This window comes from Brachyistius frenatus, unplaced genomic scaffold, assembly GCF_029030835.1.
Source record: "Brachyistius frenatus isolate BFR_SWC_R1_liver_20210118 unplaced genomic scaffold, ASM2903083v1 Contig_7, whole genome shotgun sequence".
NCBI classification, from domain to species: domain Eukaryota; kingdom Metazoa; phylum Chordata; class Actinopteri; family Embiotocidae; genus Brachyistius; species Brachyistius frenatus.
The window spans coordinates 2365462-2383695 of NW_027210606.1; the positions used below are offsets into that span (position 1 = coordinate 2365462).

Genomic DNA, 18234 nt, shown 5'->3' on the forward strand with positions numbered 1-18234 from the left:
AAATTAGATCAATTATTTGGAGAATGTTGTAGAACTCCTTGGAAAAGATGCAATGATGATACAATAATCATCTGTGAACAAAATACATATCAGTACTTCAATTAGTGTGATTTGAATATGACCAATGAAAGTGTTGTCTGAGGTTGTCCTGTATGTTGATGGTACAGTACTGTCAAAACATTTTAGTAGGGAGCTACGGAAATGTATTCAAATGTGTGTATATATATATATATATATATATATATATATATATATATATATATATATAATACTTTCATCTCAAATTTGAATACCTGAAGTTGCCAAAACCCCGGCTGCGGCCGAACTTCGGGGTGCCTCTCTGTTCTCCAACTGAAAGTCAAACTCCGTTCAGTACGTTCGTTCCCTCGTCACACCGGTAGAACCGAAGGAACCCGTGGTTGCACCTCAAAACATTTTAAATGATGTCAACAATAAGAACAGTTTTGTTCTGGCGAGTTTTCATTGTACTACGTTTTTGCATTTTTCGTAAGAGTCACACAGGTGCTGTCTCCTCGCTCTGGTGTGTCGAAGCAGTTCAACATGAATGAAACGAGGGCCGTTCACTGGTTCCAGCAGAAGGGCGTGATCGCTCGGGACCCAATTTGGGGAATGCTTGAAGGCCGTCGTGCATCTTTTTCACCCTAAATGTGCATCTTAAGCAGAGAATAGACAAAAAAAAGATTCACGAAACCTCAATCGGTGCGCGCACCGTTTTCCCTGACTTTAACGTGGCAAACGGGTTCAAAGTGGTCAAGTGTTGGCTGCAAAACAGCTGAGAGGAGCTCACATGTCACCGCCTGGAGCTACAAATAGACCTTTCTCTCTCGGTCAGGAAACGAGAGACGAGGAGGAAGAAAGAGAGAAACAGCTGGAAGGATGTTTTATGGGTCCTTGTAACTCTGAAACCAGACAACGCTCAGACATCTCTCGGTGGCTTCACAGGTGGGTCCCCCCCTCCTCCTCCCCCCTCCCTCCCGGGGGGGAACAGGTGTGTGTGTGTCAAAGACCGCATTTGGATACACATTTAAAGAAAGCAGTTGACTGATGACACTGAAACTGATGCAGTTTCAGTCTTAATTGTCATAATGTTGAGGTGCAGTTTTACCTCGCGGTAATGACTAAGACCAAAAACTCCCAAGTGTGTGTTTAGAGGAAGCTCAATGTGCTGGCTCCTGTCAAGCAGCTGTGTAAATTTAGCCTGGCGGTAAAAGTACATGCACACACACACACACACACACACACACACACACACACACACACACACACACACACACACACACACCTCCCTGACAGATTCCACAGTAGTGAGGCCCACTCAGATAAAAAGAGGAACTGAGCTGTAAGAACAGAGAATTTTTTTTTTTATAAAAATTTAAAAAATGGCTGCTTTATTATGACTTTAATGTTTAGGCTACAGATCAGCTGTTAAGATTAACGCTTAAATCTTCTGTATTTGTTAATGATTAATGGACTGAACACGCTCTCTTTTTTAATTGTTGCAGTTCCAGCTCAGCGTAGTTCTTACACTCTTTGTTTTCATCCGCTGAGGACGATCTTACAGCGTGTCATCGTAAAAGAATAGACCAATCAAAAACCTCTAAGGTCTGACGACTATGTGAAAGTATTCATGGTTACAAAGAGCCATTAGATAACTTATTAAAACATTTTATACAGTTCAAATGTACCATGCTGCTTTTCCACACAGCGTACTTTAGTATGTAATCTGCTAATTAGACTTCATCCAGAGAAATCAAAATGTCTTTCTCTCTAAGTTCATACTTTTTCGTTGTACTGGATCTTTCTGGAGCCACGTTTACTTTTCCCTTCTATGTCCTTTGTGCGTTGCATTGTGGGAGGACAACAAGGGACGACAGAAACCTGCTTCGAGCCGGTGCGCAGTATGAGACAGATGCAGTGAGGTCAAAGCTAAACGGGCTGCATCCATTATTGTTATTGATTACACCTCTCTGTATGACAAGTCTAAATGTCGGCCGTGAAGGTCCTCTGGCCAGCTGTGCAAAACCTCAAGTCTCTAATGGACCAAAATGCTTCAAGTGCAACCTGTGAATATGTTTTATGAGCTTTTAGGATACATTAGCCACATTTTCTATTGACTTTGTTTTTTTTGTTCATAATATGAGACCTTGTATTCTAATAATCGTGGATTACGTAGGGTGTGACCTAGATCATGTCAGCTGACAAATATTCATGTTAATGATCCAGGTGTGTTTACGTGTGTGTGTGTGTGCGTGTGTGTGTGTGAGAAAATGGGAGCACATACTTTGAAAATACGTTTCATTCCCACGTGTAACGTGACCTTAAGAATCCAGAGTAGAGCTGAGCTTCACACGCCGGTGGAGTCCAGTTACTGGAAGAGAAGCCTCGAACATGCTTCACACATACAGCACACGTTTTCAAGTTGATTTTAGTTGTAAAAACTATCCTGCAAATTTGTCTGTGTGTACTTTTACACAGAAAGTATTTCCCTCTCAGCTACCTGAGGTGAGGATGGGTGAGGTGACTTCAAGCCGGTGGAATTATTCCAGTCCGGTCACATTCCTCTGAGCTTCATAGTGATCAAGCTCCAGCAGAGGAATTCACTTCTTTTGTTCAGAGAACACTGACAGTGCGTTAGTTTTATGCTTCTACATGCAATTAGACGAAGACTGTCAGATCACAATGTGTGCATGTATGTGTGCAGTAATGAGGTTTTCCTGCCTGAGCTGGTCTGAACTGAAGCCTTGTTTACTTCCATCACGCTACAGTTTTCTTTAGTCCGAAAACATAAAGCAGAAAACTTCTATATTTAGAGATAACCTTCCTGCTTTTTAAAGTAAGGAATCACTAATGACACTCTATTCACAAATTAAAACATTGTATCTCGCAAACTGAACTGCAAACTTTGCTCAAAATTTAAACAAACAGGAAGTTGTTGATTCAGCTCCTTAGAGAAAAATAGTACAGCTAACTACAGTCTGTAGTTTGTGGTGCTGTTGGACTGTATTGTGTCATACTGACAGGTGTTTGTGATATTTTGTCTTTCCTCAGTGCAGGCTACAGCTTCATGAAGACGGGATTCATTGCAGGTGGACTGAGTTTAGCCCTCCTCCAGTTTCTTTGTAGACTTGTTGCCTGAAGCAAACCCAGTAAAACCAGGGTTTATGCTTCTACATGCAATTAGACGAAGACTGTCAGACCACAATGTGTGCATGTATGTGTGCAGTAATGAGGTTTTTCTGCCTGAGCTGGTCTGAACTGAACTGAAAACTTACTTGGCTATGAACCTGATTCTGACTCTGAGGAGAATTAAAGTGCCGGCTGGTGAGACAATCCCCAACAATAGTTCTCATTACATTCCTAGACGTTATGGCATTTGACTGGCCAAAGGGATGAAACCTAGTATGGCTGTAGGACTATTTTTAGTTTGTTACTGTAAGTAAGTGATTGCCAAGCAATCTGACACATTCAGAGATCCTGACCTCGTGCTGTTCACGGGTTTATTCCTGGATGATATTAACTCCAACTCCTGTGCTTCATGTGGTGGAGAATGCTGCTTGAATTCCACCTGCAGACACGGTCATATTGGATGAAGTAGTAGTAGTGGTGGTGGTATGATGATATCGTGTGGATTCAACACGGAGGAGCTTTATTGTTAAATGTTAAAATCATATATATTCATGTATGGGAAGTCCAGCAAAACAAACGTGTGTGAAAACACCAATGCTACAAAGCAGCAAGGTTTTTTTTTTTCTCATTGTTTACAGATTTTCTGGAAAAAAAGATACATAACACAATCCGTTATAAAAGCAGCAGATCTCTCTCACATCTAAAAGTTGTCCGTGGATGCAGTTCACATTAGTTTACAGTAGAAAAAGTCTGCTCTGCTGAAGACAGTCCACTATGCCTCTTTTATAGATGACTGACCAAACATATTAAAAATGTAATTAGAGAACTCCAGCTGCATTAAGCTCAGCACCTCAATACACAATATACTGTTTATACCATTGTTCATGACTTTACTGCTACAGGTTACCTGAGGTTTTATCTAAATAGCCAATCAAAAGATTAATACCCAGAATTAATTATTGATCAAATCAATTCCTGTAATATTACTACAAAGAACTAAAGAGACAATTTAGGTAACATCAAGTAAAATACTCACAATAAAAAAAACTCATAAAATGATTTGTTTTCCTCTCTTACATTCTTTGGCTGAATACTAATTGTATTTTTTTTCCATTATTTTCATTGTTTGAGCAACTTGTTGATAATATTTCAGTCTTTGGTTGTGGCTGCTACACAAATGATTTCTGAATGATCTGACTGCACAATCAATAACTCAGACAGGTGTTTTAATGCCTTAAAAAAAAATCTCTTTACAGAAAAGTTAACGTTATCACATTTACTTTTACTGTCAAATTGACTCATGCTTCATTTCAGACTCCTGCGATGATCCGAGTGATGATCCAAGAGCTGTTAGATTTTTTTTTCAGGGAACTGAATTTAAAACTTTTTTTTTTTCCCTGGAATTGAGCAGATTTGAATGAATTAAGTCATGAAACTATTGACCTCCAACCGAACCATGAAACTAGGTTTCAGTTCAATATCTTCTTGGAAGGACAACACCAAAATAGGAATGGCAAGGAACCAGCTGTGTAAACAGCGTGTGGTGGGACAGCTCAATCGCAGTCTGTTGAATAAGAAGTGAAGGCTGAAATATGTGACACTATCTTTATCAAGGAAAGTATATGAGTTTTGCGAGAAGTCCTGGTCTTACTGAGAAAGCACAAGACCAGTTCCTCCAGATTTCTCAACCCTTACATGGCTTCTGGGCCACTTTCATGACCTCATGGCTTGTTTTAGTTTGAGTCATTTTAAAGAAGACTGATTCCTCTCGTAGCCATTGTTTGTTGGTTTTCTTTAGAAATAGATATCAAACCTCTTTCCGGCACCAGCTAGTGAAACTACGAAACAGTCTACCAACTCAATATGTTTCTGCAGCTGCAGGTACAGAAACATATTCATAAGTATTTTTTCTGCAGAATTTCTTTATTCTGCTTGAGTATTTTTTTTCTAAATCGTATTAAGAGCGTTATGTGTGAATACACCTGCTACAAAGCAGCAAGTTTTAGCAAGTTCAGTATTATTTCTTATACACTATAAATAAACTGTAAGATTGATTTTAAAGTTTGAAACTGTAAAGTAGTTGATTCTACATTGATGTACAATAGTTGATTATTACAGCACCACCATTAGGTTAATTAGTGTCATTTTTTTTTGTGCCTGAGTAGTTGGAGCAGTTTGCAACCAAAATGCCAAATTTGGGGACTTTTGACTGCATAAGTTTTGCTACACAATCACTTCTAGTGAAGAAAAATACGCAGAATATTGGACCCCTAATTATAAACTTGCTGGTCTAAAACACATTTAAACACCAGGAAACGTAACTTGTGTTGAGTTAAAAGTGTATAAGATCACACTTGCTTCTTTTCACAAAAGACATTTAGTAGTGATGTTACAGGTGTGCCGACGCTTCGAAGCGCGTGTCGAGGCTTGCTTCATTTAGGGGAGGAGCCAAAAACGATGACGTCCGAAGCCTCGCTGCCGGCTGTACCACGTGACTGCTTCGGGAAGCGGTTCAGATTTTGCCGGGAGGTTTGACGGCAATATAAACCTCTCAGGCTCCATTCAAAATGTGGGTTGTTGGTGGAGAGTTGAGGTCAGTTGAGAGTTTGGATAGTTTGGAGAGTTTAGAGAGAGAGAGAGAGATAGTTTGGAGATTTAGGAGAGTGAGGAGAGAAGGAGGTGATAAGATGGAGCCAGCTGGGAAGAGGAGGATTTCCCCTGTGTGGGAACACTTTGATTTAATAACTCCTAATAAGGTAAATCTAACTCTATTTCAGACACATTAGGTTTGCTTATCAAGAACTGTATTTTTCAGTTTCTTATTTTATTCAAAGGTGAGGTGTTTATTGTGCTCCAAGGAGTTGGGGTACAATAACAACACCTCATCCATGCTGAGGGGTTACCGTGCCTTGCATGAGAATAAGGAGGAAACTGGAGCTTCACCCAGCCAAGGTAAGTCATTACAATATTTCAAATACACCATCACAATTTTTCCCTGTTCACTTTTGTTTATTGTGCAAATAAAGACAGGTAACAGACACTGTGTTTATTCTCTTTTAACCAGCCACCAGAAAACCAGAGCTGGATGAAGCCCTCATCTCCATGATAGTGAAGGACACACAGCCCTTCAGTATTGTGGATGATGTTGGATTCAGGGCATTTGTGTCCAAACTGGATCCTAATTATGTCCTCCCTACAGGGCAGGTATGTATGGGTGCATGCATGAAACAAATGAGTACTTTATTGTGTCTCACAGTTCAGCACCATATATTTTTTCCTTGAGGCTCTGAAGGCCATGGTGGAGGCCAAGTATGAGTCAGGTAAGGAGAAGGCTAAGGCTAAAGTGGAAAAGGTGGCTGCTGTTAGCTTTACTTCTGACATGTGGACATCCACAAAACCAAAAACTGTTGAGAAACTGTTATTTCTGAATAAAAATGAATAAAATGTCCCCTGTCCTGTACATCATTGTCCAAGTTACACAAGCATATTCAGTCCCCTCTTCCTCGTTCCACAAGCACTTCCACTGTCCTCTGCCTGCTTAAGCCCATGCCATTTTCCTAAAGTGACAGAAAAACATGATTACACAACCTGCCATATCATATGATACGACCATTTTGGGAAAATTTACACACACAGAATACATTCAAAAGATATTTTATTATGCACATATGTGATAATTTATGTACAGAAATTATTTGGTCATACATTTTTGTAATTCAGTCATTCTCAACAGCCATAACAGACACAAACATTCAATGCATCACATGATGTGGTTCAGATACAGCTGCCTGTGATTATACACTTGGCCAGTAGGTGGTTTCATGTGCACATGAAGCTTCGAGTAATGAACCCTTTCTGGAACCAATTGGCTGAAGTGGTTCGATGCCTCATGAGGCTTCATCTCACCATCACTAACATTTAGCTATTTTTGTACTGCACTCCTGTATTTCACCCACTCTGACCCTCTGGCCTCCCTGACTAAGTGAATCATCGTGATGGTCCTCAGCTGACAACCTGCACAGAGGATCTCTGAGCAGCTGAGCTCATTACCGAGGTCATGGGCTGCAGATTAGGAGGACAGATTTACTCCCAGAAAGTGGGACGACACATTCGTTCACTTTACCTCAATGTCTTTCATGTGACATGCAAGTTTTATCATGAATTGTTACATTATATTAACATATAACCTGCTGAAAAACCCACTCTGTGAATGCAAGAGCAATAATTTATGTAGTTTGCAATGCATCTGAAACATATGAGCAGTGTCCGTGTTGCATGAAAGAGCAATAAAAGACCCTCATTTTCTTTCATCCTCCTTTTATTTACCTCAAAGTTACTCAAATACGTTCATCTAGTTCAAGTATGCTGGAGCAGCGAAAGGTTTTTGCAGTTTTCCACACATGTATTGGTGCAAATGATTTTATCTTTGTGAGGAACCTTTGGAGCTTTAGAAAGAGGATATTTGTCAAAAGTGAAGCCACTGCATCTGGTGCTATCTTCTTTAAATATCTGTTTTAATGTTTTACTTGGTTTAGAAATTAAAATTAGGATTAAGGATTGGGTTTAGACAGTAGTTGTAATGGTAAAGGAAAAGATTAGAGATAAGAAAAATGCATTATGTCAGTAAGGGTTCTAACAAGTGTCTGAATGTGTGTGTGTGTGTGTGTGTGTGTGTGTGTGTGTGTGTGTGTGTGTGTGTGTGTGTGTGTGTGTGTGTGTGTGTGTGTGTGCGTGTGTGTGTGTGTGTGTGTGCACATGTGTGTGTGTGTGTGTGTGTGTGCGTGTGTGTGTGTGTGTGTGTGTAAGGCTGCCCCAACTGGAGAAGTACTGTGTGGTTTTTCATATTGAAATTCTTCACAAAGAGGAAGTGGGTTGACAGCAAGCCACAGATAAAAGAGGAATTCAAACTTTGTTGATGAAGAAAATGGGGTAACGTGTTGTAGACAGAAAACATAACAGTTGAGGAGTTCAAATGTTTTACTGCAACAAAGGTGGTCTTTCTGAACATTGCGCTGTATGTCAAAGCACCTGACACTTGTTTCACCGCAAGGTGTATTTATTTATTTTATGTATATAGTTTGGGTGTGTGTGTATTTGTACATTGGTCTTTATTTTTTTATACTTTAAAAAAAAAAAAAAGTGTATCTATCCTTTTTTTTTGTTATCGTGTGCATATTTTGTCATTTTTGTCTTATGTGCTTACCTTTTTTTTCTCCCCTAACTATATTCCTGTGCTGCTGTGATGACTGAATTTCCCCACTGCGGATTAATAAAATCTCATTTTATCTTTTAATCTACGGGCGAGTCTCTTCCTTCTCTGCAGTTCAAGGCCGCCCTCACATGTCCAATCTTAAAACTACAGATTTTACGTGTCACAGCAGGCAGCTTGCTTGGTAGTAAACTCTGACAATTATTGTGACCTAAAGTTTATATTAGAGGGCCCTAAAGCAAGAGTCTTGCTCAGATGTAACAGACCAAAGGATTAATGAGTGTGTCTAAAAACATCCTAAAGTCTTAACCTTCTGTCATGATGTCATGGTACACTTTGTCAGCAGGTCATATAATTCATTTGTCCTGACACTGCATGCCTTAAATGAGCTTCCAAAAAGAAGGTAAAACAAGTCTTTTTAACTCATGTGAATTGGTTTTGCATGTTTTAGTCCACTTGTACACTTTTACCATTTATGGCAGAATTTTAGAAGAATGAACATTGAACTTTTACAGATTACCTGTGTTATCTGTTTTTCAAAGTTAGAACATCTTTTTGTCATGTTTTTTGGTAGCTACCATTAGTGGCAGGAGTAATTCTTTCTTTGAGTAAATATTGCAATGTAAAATTACATTGTACTACAAGTAAAATTCCTGCATGAAAAAAATCCCACTCTAGAAAAAGTACAGTAGCCGCGAAGTGTAAGTACGAAACAAAAAGGAGGCTATTAGTCCCTGTGACTGATATATTATTATATATAAAATCATTGGGTTATTAATACTGTAAGTACATCTATTTGACAAATGACAAACATCAGGTTGAAGTTTGAGGTTCATACCAGACTTGAATTGTCACTGCTTTGCAAAGAAGCCACTTTGTGTCTAAGGAACAGGCTACTTCATTGCATTGCATTGTCACACATTGAAAGTGCAACTCTGACAACACTAAAAGCGAACAGCTGTCCACCATGATGGATTATTGGCAGGCACACTGAAGAGACACTGCATCTAATTTCCCCTCGAGACGGGATGTTTACTGTGATGAAGGGGACTGTGCCACACAATTCAAAAACAATAATTATAGTATCATAATTGTCATTCTAATCCAGTATGCAAAACTGTGCAAAAAAAAAAAAAGGCACGAGCTGCAGCAGTCTCACCGTTGCTGCATGCAGGCAAAACTAATAAACACTTCTTTCTTTTTTTTTTAAACTCTTTTCCTGAATGTAGAATCTGTTAATTTCCATTAAAATATCTTCTTGGGGATGCGTCATAGAAATATCACCACATCCAACAAACTGCTGCGCTCTCCACTCCAGCCCTGCAGGGGGCGGTAACTGCGCCTTCTAGTCGGTTTGCAAAGAAATCTACCAAAAGAAGAAGCTGTTGTGAAATGAGTGGAAGTAGGAGGCGTGAGCAGCAATGTGTGGTTTTTATTTCTCGGTTATAAGTTCATTTTAAATCTTCCTCTTTTCTTTTTGGAACACTTTACCCTGGCTGGTGCGGCTGGTTTGCAGCAGAAGGAAGCAGGTCGGTTTCAGCACCTCGTTTTACTTCACTGCTGCTTTATGTTGTTTACAAGGTTCATTATGAGAAGGTGGGTCAGAGGAATAAACGCGAGATATCCACGTCGGCGTGGCGACTGTTAAACTAAACTTCATTTCAAAAGCAGGTGTTTTATGGTCGGTTCATTGAAGTTAAGCCAATATTCAAATTTTTATTAACATATAATTGACGTCATTATTATTCAAATTTTATTTTCAAGTAGCGCACAACTGTCGAATATAAGGTCTTAATAATGTAGCTACCCACAATAAATTACCTGACTAAAATAAATATTATGGTCTGTTTTAGTGACCGTACGGCTTCAACATGAGCCCTCGCGCTCCAGCCTGCCGTCACGTGCGCCTGAGTCACAGATGTGTTTTCAAAACTCAGCCCCGGATGGGGATCCGGAGCTCCTTCAAAATAAGATCAACAATATCCCTACAGTTACCTGAGACTGATCCGGAGCTCCTTCAAAATAAGACCAACAATATCTCTACAGTTACCTGAGACTGATCCGGAGCTCCTTCAAAATAAGATCAGCAATATCACTACAGTTACCTGAGACTGATAAGAAAAGTACAGAAAATACTAATATTTACTGTATACTTACCATTATTGAACATTGTTCTTATTCTGCAGCACAAAACATCATGTGTATGTTTGATGATTTGATTAAGAAATCATGTGGCTGGTTGCCCTTCGAATATATATATATATATATATAGGCTTTATTAACTTTGAATACATTTCTTATTCAGAAATATCACAGACTATTATAAAACATAAACTATTAATGCTTGAAAGAATACATTTTTTTAAACAGTTTTTAAGGACTGTCGACCAGCAAAAAACTTTTTAGAAGAGTTTTATTATAATTCTTTTCTTTTTTTTTAACTACATCAGTTATATTTTTTCAAAGTTCTACTTAACAGTTATATAAAAATTTTTTTTTTTGCATTGAAAGTATTACATCGCCTTTTTTTTTTCTCGGACAAACTGTGGTTTAGTAAACGACTACATTTCAATAAATCCGATAACATTAACGCACATCTTTTCAAATTTGGTTTGCTTTTGTGTGCCTTCTAATCTGGCGGCGTGGCTCTCTCCCTCCCGGCTCCACAGCATGCTCTCCACTCCTCATCGTCACGTCATCTGGGAGTCAGAGGGGCTGGTGGCCTACCTCCATCCTCGGCCCTGGACCCCCGGCTCCGTTATCCTGGAGAGCGGCACCCCCGGCCGCCCGGGAGGCAGCATCTTCCACCTGGAGGAGCCCGAGTTCTCATCCTGGCTGTCGGGGGCGCGAGCCGTCGCGGAGCTGCTGTGTGACAGGCTGCGGGTTCGGAGGTGTGCGCTGGTCAGCCGGCCCCACAGAGGCAGACCTGCCCAGGTGAGGCTTCGTCGAACAGTGGGCAGACTGTTGTACTGCACAGTGCCACCAGACAGGAGTGGGGATTCGGACAGCCACTGCTCGCTAATATAGTGTCACCACCGTTCAATTTGATATATTATCAAGCACAATCAAGCATTTCTATCGAATTTTATTCTCGTCGTGGTGGGAAAAGCCTCCGAAGCAACTCGAGCCTGTTGAGGGGTGTCGTTTGTAATATTATTAACTACTGAGAATCAAGAATGGAAATAAGCCTATACATTACCCTTCCTATCCTTTTAGTGAAACTAAAATAAAGTTTAATATTTGATCAAATTAGATATTTATCCATCTCAAAGGGAATTCTTGTGCCAGACATTGTTCAAATTCCAACAGAATAAGAATAAAACAAAAGAGTAATAACACCTGTGCCTAATAGAATAACAATACAAGTAAGATAAATTTAGTAAAATAAGTACACTGGAATAGAAAGGTTATATTGGACGTGATGTCGAAAAGTAATATCAGCAATGATATGAAATGATCATTCAGCAAAAAGTCATTATTGCTACCTTTTCAATTTCCCGTACATTTGACTTTTAATCTTTTAAAGAAATAGTTTGACATGTTGAGACAGTTGTATGTCTGTATATTTATGTCTGCGTGCTAAATATGAAGCTCCAGCCAGGAGACTGTTAGCTCAGCTTGGCATAAAGAGTTGAACGAACACATTACCTCGTGTGTGTTTAACGTACACAAACCCAAGTTGTGGTTCTACAGGGATGATGGGCAGGACTTTCTCTCGGTTGGGAACGATGTCTTCTTGCTGCCTCTGGAGGTCTCCTGGCAAACACAATGAATGTACCAGTTTCTTTGAACCACAGCTGCACTGGTCAGGAGCCCACACCTGTTTTAACTTTTGACTGAATGTAAATTTCAGTTTGTAAACATACACGTATGTCCACTGTGGTCGCTACAGATCCGTGTCCTCCCCCTGCACGGTCTGGATGCAGAGTGGCGCCCTCACCTGGCCGGAGAGGAGGAGCACAACGCCCAGGACCCGGGCTACTGCAGCTCTAAGACGGCCCCGCGGTGGAGTGACTCGAGCCTCACCGAGATCCAGACGAAGATTCGAGCCAAGCTGCCGGTCCCTGACGTCCCACCCGATCTGACTTTCCTCGGGGACGATCCAGCCCACCCGGGCCTGTTCTCCCGTATTGTTCGTGGGGAGGAGCAGCAGTGGCGCGTGTGGGAGGACGAAGGACACGTGGCGTTTCTCACTCCTTTCCCCAACTCGCCTGGGTTTACTGTGCTGGTACCTCGCCGACCTTTGACCTCTGATATATTCAGACTAGAAAAAGGAGATTATGAGGAACTGGTGCTGGCTGCCAAGAAGGCGTCGCGGCTCCTTGAGGAGGGGTTGGGCGTCTGGGGGGTGGGGCTTATTTTTGAGGGTTTTGAGATTGACTACGCTCATGCCAAGCTGATCCCCCTGTTTCAGTCCTCACCTTCGGGGGCAGAAGGTGACACCTTGAAACCACCGTCTCCCCAGTTTTTTCCCACCTACCCCGGATACGTGACCTCAGAGGACGGACCTGAAGCCAGCTCAGACAGTCTGAAGAAGACACATGCTCAAATTACTCAGATTTAATGGACTTGTCCGATTCCTACTGAGACGACCAATGACACGTTTCACGTTGTCACTGCCATCAGTTTTACAGTTTTGTTTTTTTACTTTTCATTTGTATATCAAAATGGCCAAACTAGTTCCAGGTGATCTCGTTGTATTAGAGTTGAATTAAAAAATAAATTTCATTGGTTCAGAAATCAAACATCTCATTAAAAGTTGGTAAATATTAAAAAGGCTTCTGTCATTGATAAATGACTCTGAATTACACATTTACAGTATATAATTATTTAGAAGTTAGATCCATGGGACTAATACATTTATATATATTGTATATATTTTGAATAAGCCTTTTTCTTTTTATTGACATCAGGAAGTATCTGATGTGTAAAATCCACATTTTCTAATCAAGACATGAAATACAAACACAATGCTACACTTACATTCTTCAAGCAGATGTACAATAAAGTCTGATCAAAATGAAGACTCATTTATGTCATTCATCATATATTAAAATTTCAAAATATTCCAAAAGTCACTTTCTTTATACCCATTTGAAAGAAAGACTAAAGATCAGCCGCAGACATAAATACGATTATATTTTGTAACACTTATCACCACAACTGATTTAAATTGTTCTCTTAAATCACCTGTTTAAATTGTTTTTTGTCAGTTTGCTAAATAAAATCTCTTAAAAGTGGTCGGAGGTGTTTAATTAAATTGTGCTATACCATCATTAGATTTCTTTTATGAATTACAGTGTTAAGCATTTAGTTTGTTAACTTGCATAATCTACACAGTCACTCATTACATAGCTGCTAATTGGTCCCATTGTGTGTTTCTTTTTCATAATTAATAACCAGCTATAAGTGTTTAATCAGTGTTCTGTAAACAGGCGCTGCCCCAGGCTGTCATTAAAATGGACTAAAAGACTAGTGGGGGTTTCAATTAGTGGTTGCCATGGGAGACGCGGAGAGCAAATTAAACTCTTCGAGGAATAATCTGCTACGGTTGAAACTATTTTCACTTTTTCTTTTTGTTGGAGTGCTTACGTTCACCCGCAGCTTCATCTATGTCTATTACGGTTAATGATCTTTTTACTGGAATGCCTCTGGGAACGTCTCTAAGCCCGCTGGTTGCAGGTGTAAGTGGCGTCAATAGGAGAAACGAGTTGTTTCTTACTATTAAACAGACCTACTAGATTTGATAAGATCTATCTCTCAGTGTGACCTGCAGTGACTTCATGGTTAGATCATAGACTGCCTCTAATCTTTTTATTCGGAAGGACCTGCACTTATATAACTTATATAGTGACGTATGATGTTAAGTCGGAAATTTGAATTCTTTGAAACACCTTTGTGTTTGCTGCACTGTATTATCTTGACATTGTGTACTTTTCGGCTCTGAAGTCAGTGAACAGAGAAGTAAAAAAAAATACACCAGAGTTACCTGATTGTAAAACTAATTTGAAGTAATCTTTGCAGAAACCATATCTAATCCAGCTGAAATTTGGGGGGAAATTCTATCTAGCAATAAAAACTGTTGTTTCAGTGTGTGTCCAATTCAACTAGTTTTAGAAACTAAACATATTTTGATAACAGCCCATGAAATTAAAGATGTCAGTTTTGCTGTGTGCCCTTAAATTGATCTTATAAATTAATTTACAGTTTAATACATTCAAATAAGCTGATTTAAAGTAAGTTTAACTCATAGACTGTACATCAAAGGGTTTTACTACGTCAAATTGAAACAGCATGAGTTTAATAGGAGGCAAATTAGCCTGAAATGAGTGTTACTGCTACGGCACCAAGCTATTTATTTTAGTAGATTTGTGAGTTTAGCACTTTTTCTCTTTATCGTGACATTTAGTAATGTAGTGGATGAACAGACTAAATTATCAAGAAGTAGGAGTATACATATATTTTCTTCTACAGATGGCAGCTAGGGTGAAAAACAGTCAATTTTGTTTCCGCTTTAGTTAAGGCGTTATCTATCTCTCAGCCTGTAGCTCTTCTGCCAGCTATCAGCAGTCAGCTGTTGGGTCCACAGTTTATATTTGGATTTGCAGAAAAAGTGCAGTTTGTCCAGTTTTTTTTTTTTCCTCCCTCTATATTTGTTAGAGTGAATGCGTTAAAGGCATTTTACACATTTAACGTCATAATATTGTTTTATATGGAAAACTAACGCCAAAGGTTTTTGTTAAATAGTAGCCACTTGGCTTTGTCGGGCAGATTTGCAGTTTTCCATGGTATTGACTGTCTGTGGTATAAAAAAAAAAAAAAAAAATGGTACAAGCAAAGTCTTCTTCCGTTAAGCATAGCGGAAGAATTTTCAAAGTTAGCATTAATTTGCTATTGGAGGCTTGGTTACACCTTGACATCAAGTGGCTTCTTGGAGAACCCCCGCCTGCAGCACCCGCCGTCCACACGCTCCATCTTTGTGATATAGAGGAGGGGCTCGATGCTGCAGCTCAGATCCATGATGGAGAACACGCTGATGCTGATCTGACAGCGGAACGCCACAAACGTGTAGTACGACACGAAAGGCATGAGCGCCACGGGCGGCAGGTAGTTGGACACAATGATGGCCAGGATGATCAGCACCATCTTCAGGGCCTTCTTCTTCACCGGGTGCATCTCCTCCTTTCCCGCCACAGAGCGGCGGAGGACCCAGATGATGGAGATGTTGCAGAAGACCATGACTGCGAATGCAAAGAGGATGACTCCGCTGAAGACCTCATTGACGCTCATGACTCCCGCGATGCACTTCGTTAGGCCGTAAGCCAGGATGAGGCCCCAGACCACCACAGAAATACCAACGCGGATCCTGTTGTCGCGGATACCAGTGAACAGCACTGGGTGGACCACAGCTATGTAGCGGTCCAGACAGATACACACCTGGGGTAGCAGACAGGAAGACGTCGGTTACAGACGATTGGAGGCATTTGTAGTTAATTTCAGCCTAAGTGGGTCTGTACAAAGTTGAACAAAATCACTTTACCAGAATTTTAACCATTCTTTATCGGAGTATCACAATTAAAAACTCATGGATAAATTGATAAGAGCATAGTGATTAAAGGTCAAAGGTCGAGGTCACCGTCTCACTGAATCCCTTGAGTCTAAACAAACATAGATTTAAACTGCAACTTGAACGGTTGGCGGAGGCAAACAACCACGAGGCAGCAATCTTACTTTATTTATATGCTGCTGTGTTGAATATTAGTACAAATAGGAAATATAATAATAATGGAACAGGAAATCAAATCAAATGTAAATAAATGAAAATAATTTGTCCAACAAATGCAAGTGAACCATAACCTCATCACTGTACCCTCCTCTTTTAGACTTGTTCTGTACCAAACTGATGCAAACCTACATATTATGCTAGATTGTTAAAATTATATTAAAATATGTTTTTAAAAAAAACAATAGTTGTAAAGGCACGAGGTGACGATGGTAAAACTAAGAGCACCTTAATATCATATATCAACCTTATACAATATATGAGCAGTATTACATCTAATTACCATTACAGCTCCAAAAGTTCCCCATATTAATTTGGTATTTACATAAAATCCCTTTGAGATCACTAACATGTAGTTCCTGGGCCCATTAGTGAGCTTCACAGGAACCTACAGCCAAGCAACAGTCTGAGAGAAAACCTGTTGTACAGCTATTTCTACTCAGCTCGAGGCTCATAGAAAACAAACAGGCTAAACACCATCACACAGTGGACACTTTAGCTTTCTTTATAAGATGTAGGATTTGCTCTGCTCTGGTGGAACAAAATTGTATAATATTTGACAAAAACTCACCAGAAAGAGTGGTGCTACATCCTTGAGCCCATATGCAAATCTCTGGAAGTACCAAATGCGACTGTCGCCCAGCAGCAGCCGGTTGACCATGTCTATGGGCGTCATCAGGCAGAAGTAAGCGTCTAGGATTGCCAGGTTGAAGATGAAGATGTCTGACGTGGAAGCGTCACTTTTCTTGGAAGCGATCTGCCAGATGACCAGGACGTTGCACGGCGTGCCCACCGCCAGGTTGAACACCTTTACCCCAAAGTAGAAGATGAAGCCGTAAGGGGCTACGGCACACACTGGGAACTGGTACCACGGTGGAGGACCGTGGGGACTCCCGGGGTTGGTAGAGTTCTCATGAAGGTTGATGTCAGGAATCTGGGTGGCGTTGAACATTGTAGGGAAGAAGTGATGATGCTGGAAGAAGGGTTTGGGATGCTACGAGAAATAAAGCAGAGTAAGGTGTTAATGTTCATTATCCATGGTAGGAGTTACATAAAATATCTTACCTTCACAGGGTTCACGGTATCGTGCAGAACTGTACTGGATCACAGGGGCCAAGTCTTATAAATGTACTCCACAGAGTCTAATGCCACTTTTTGATTGGTCCAGTGTGAGATACAGTTTTTTTTATCCCTTCTGAACTTTGGGTCTGATGCAAGCTGTGATTGGTGAGTGCAGCAAAACAGAGCGATTGAGACGTCTTCAGTTATTGGATAGTTTGAATGTGTACAAAGGGGCGTGTTTAGGTTGAGTTAGATGCAGTTGGCTTTGTGTCCATGTTGCCAAGTTTGTCTTGTCTTTTTTGTGGGATGACTGTAACGTGTTTAAGTTCATAAGCATGTGCTTATTCCCAGTGGTTGCATTATAAAGTTATACGTCTTAAAGTTTTCTCATGTCGCCTGCCTGAGGTTTCTTTTTCATTGTTCTCATTTGTGGTTGATGTTAGGCTGAAAAAAGCAAGCTGATCCTCTGTCTGCTCCTGTGGGTACTACAGTTATATCTACGGTAGCACTGCAGCTGAATATTCATCTCACTGATGTAACTCCACACTGTAAACAGGTGATGCAAGGTAAGCATAAATGAGAAATCTAATGCAAGTTGTTACTAAAGTGCCGACTAAGTGTTAACAACGAAGGCCCTGAAGGGACTAATAAGCCATGACAAATAAGTTCTTATATAAATTGTCCTGTCCTGTGTGTTACGTAATATATTTTATTACATAACTAACAAATTCACATATGACTTTGTGGCTCTGGACAACCCTGGTCTAAAGGTTTGGCTTGAGATGTGAGCTTAAGGTGTCTAGTAAAGGAAGGGGACTTTATGGGAAAGAAAGATCTGCAGTTCGTGGATCTCATTCTGTAGTCAGAATGTCTTGGCTTCAGTTTGGATCCATAAAAAAAATGTGCTAGCTAGATTCACCCAACTTTATGTAACTGCAACATACTGCATTTGAAGGCCCTTTGGCTTTGGCCTTTTTCGAACCTGGAAGCTAAGTCCATTTTTCATATAGAGTCAACAGGTAGAAGTCGATTT

General features: G+C 40.2%; 2 protein-coding genes across 3 annotated transcripts; one reads left to right on the top strand and one right to left on the bottom strand.

Annotated features, from left to right (window-relative positions):
* Positions 1–9727: 9727 nt before the first annotated feature.
* On the top strand, positions 9728–13376 carry LOC138615642 (uncharacterized). Of its 2 annotated transcripts, none has more exons than XM_069689394.1 (3): positions 9728–9952; positions 11026–11290; positions 12249–13376. In XM_069689394.1, exons 1-3 carry the CDS (start codon positions 9924–9926, stop codon positions 12918–12920), a joined length of 966 nt encoding a protein of 321 aa, XP_069545495.1. In that variant the 5' UTR covers positions 9728–9923; the 3' UTR covers positions 12921–13376. The 2 variants fall into 2 exon arrangements, with proteins under 2 accessions (XP_069545495.1, XP_069545496.1); XM_069689395.1 differs by having other exon boundaries at positions 9728–9885.
* Positions 13377–15262: 1886 nt separating this feature from the next.
* Positions 15263–17091, bottom strand: LOC138615675 (G-protein coupled receptor 4). The gene is made up of 2 exons (XM_069689432.1): positions 16711–17091; positions 15263–15793 (listed from the first exon to the last, which is right to left on the bottom strand). The coding sequence occupies exons 1-2, from the start codon at positions 17089–17091 to the stop codon at positions 15263–15265; spliced, it is 912 nt and encodes a 303-aa protein (XP_069545533.1).
* Positions 17092–18234: the final 1143 nt, after the last annotated feature.

What these genes read in the sequence shown, in the direction of transcription:
- LOC138615675 (XM_069689432.1), bottom strand. Translation starts at nt 17,091, where the DNA reads ATGTTCAACGCCACCCAGATTCCTGACATCAACCTTCATGAGAACTCT. An exon ending in ATGTAGCACCACTCTTTCTG is followed by an intron (nt 15,794 to 16,710) that starts GTGAGTTTTTGT and finishes CTGCTACCCCAG; the next exon opens with GTGTGTATCTGTCTGGACCG.
- LOC138615642 (XM_069689394.1), top strand. Translation starts at nt 9,924, where the DNA reads ATGTTGTTTACAAGGTTCATTATGAGAAG. An exon ending in ACAAGGTTCATTATGAGAAG is followed by an intron (nt 9,953 to 11,025) that starts GTGGGTCAGAGG and finishes CCGGCTCCACAG; the next exon opens with CATGCTCTCCACTCCTCATC. An exon ending in ACAGAGGCAGACCTGCCCAG is followed by an intron (nt 11,291 to 12,248) that starts GTGAGGCTTCGT and finishes TGGTCGCTACAG; the next exon opens with ATCCGTGTCCTCCCCCTGCA.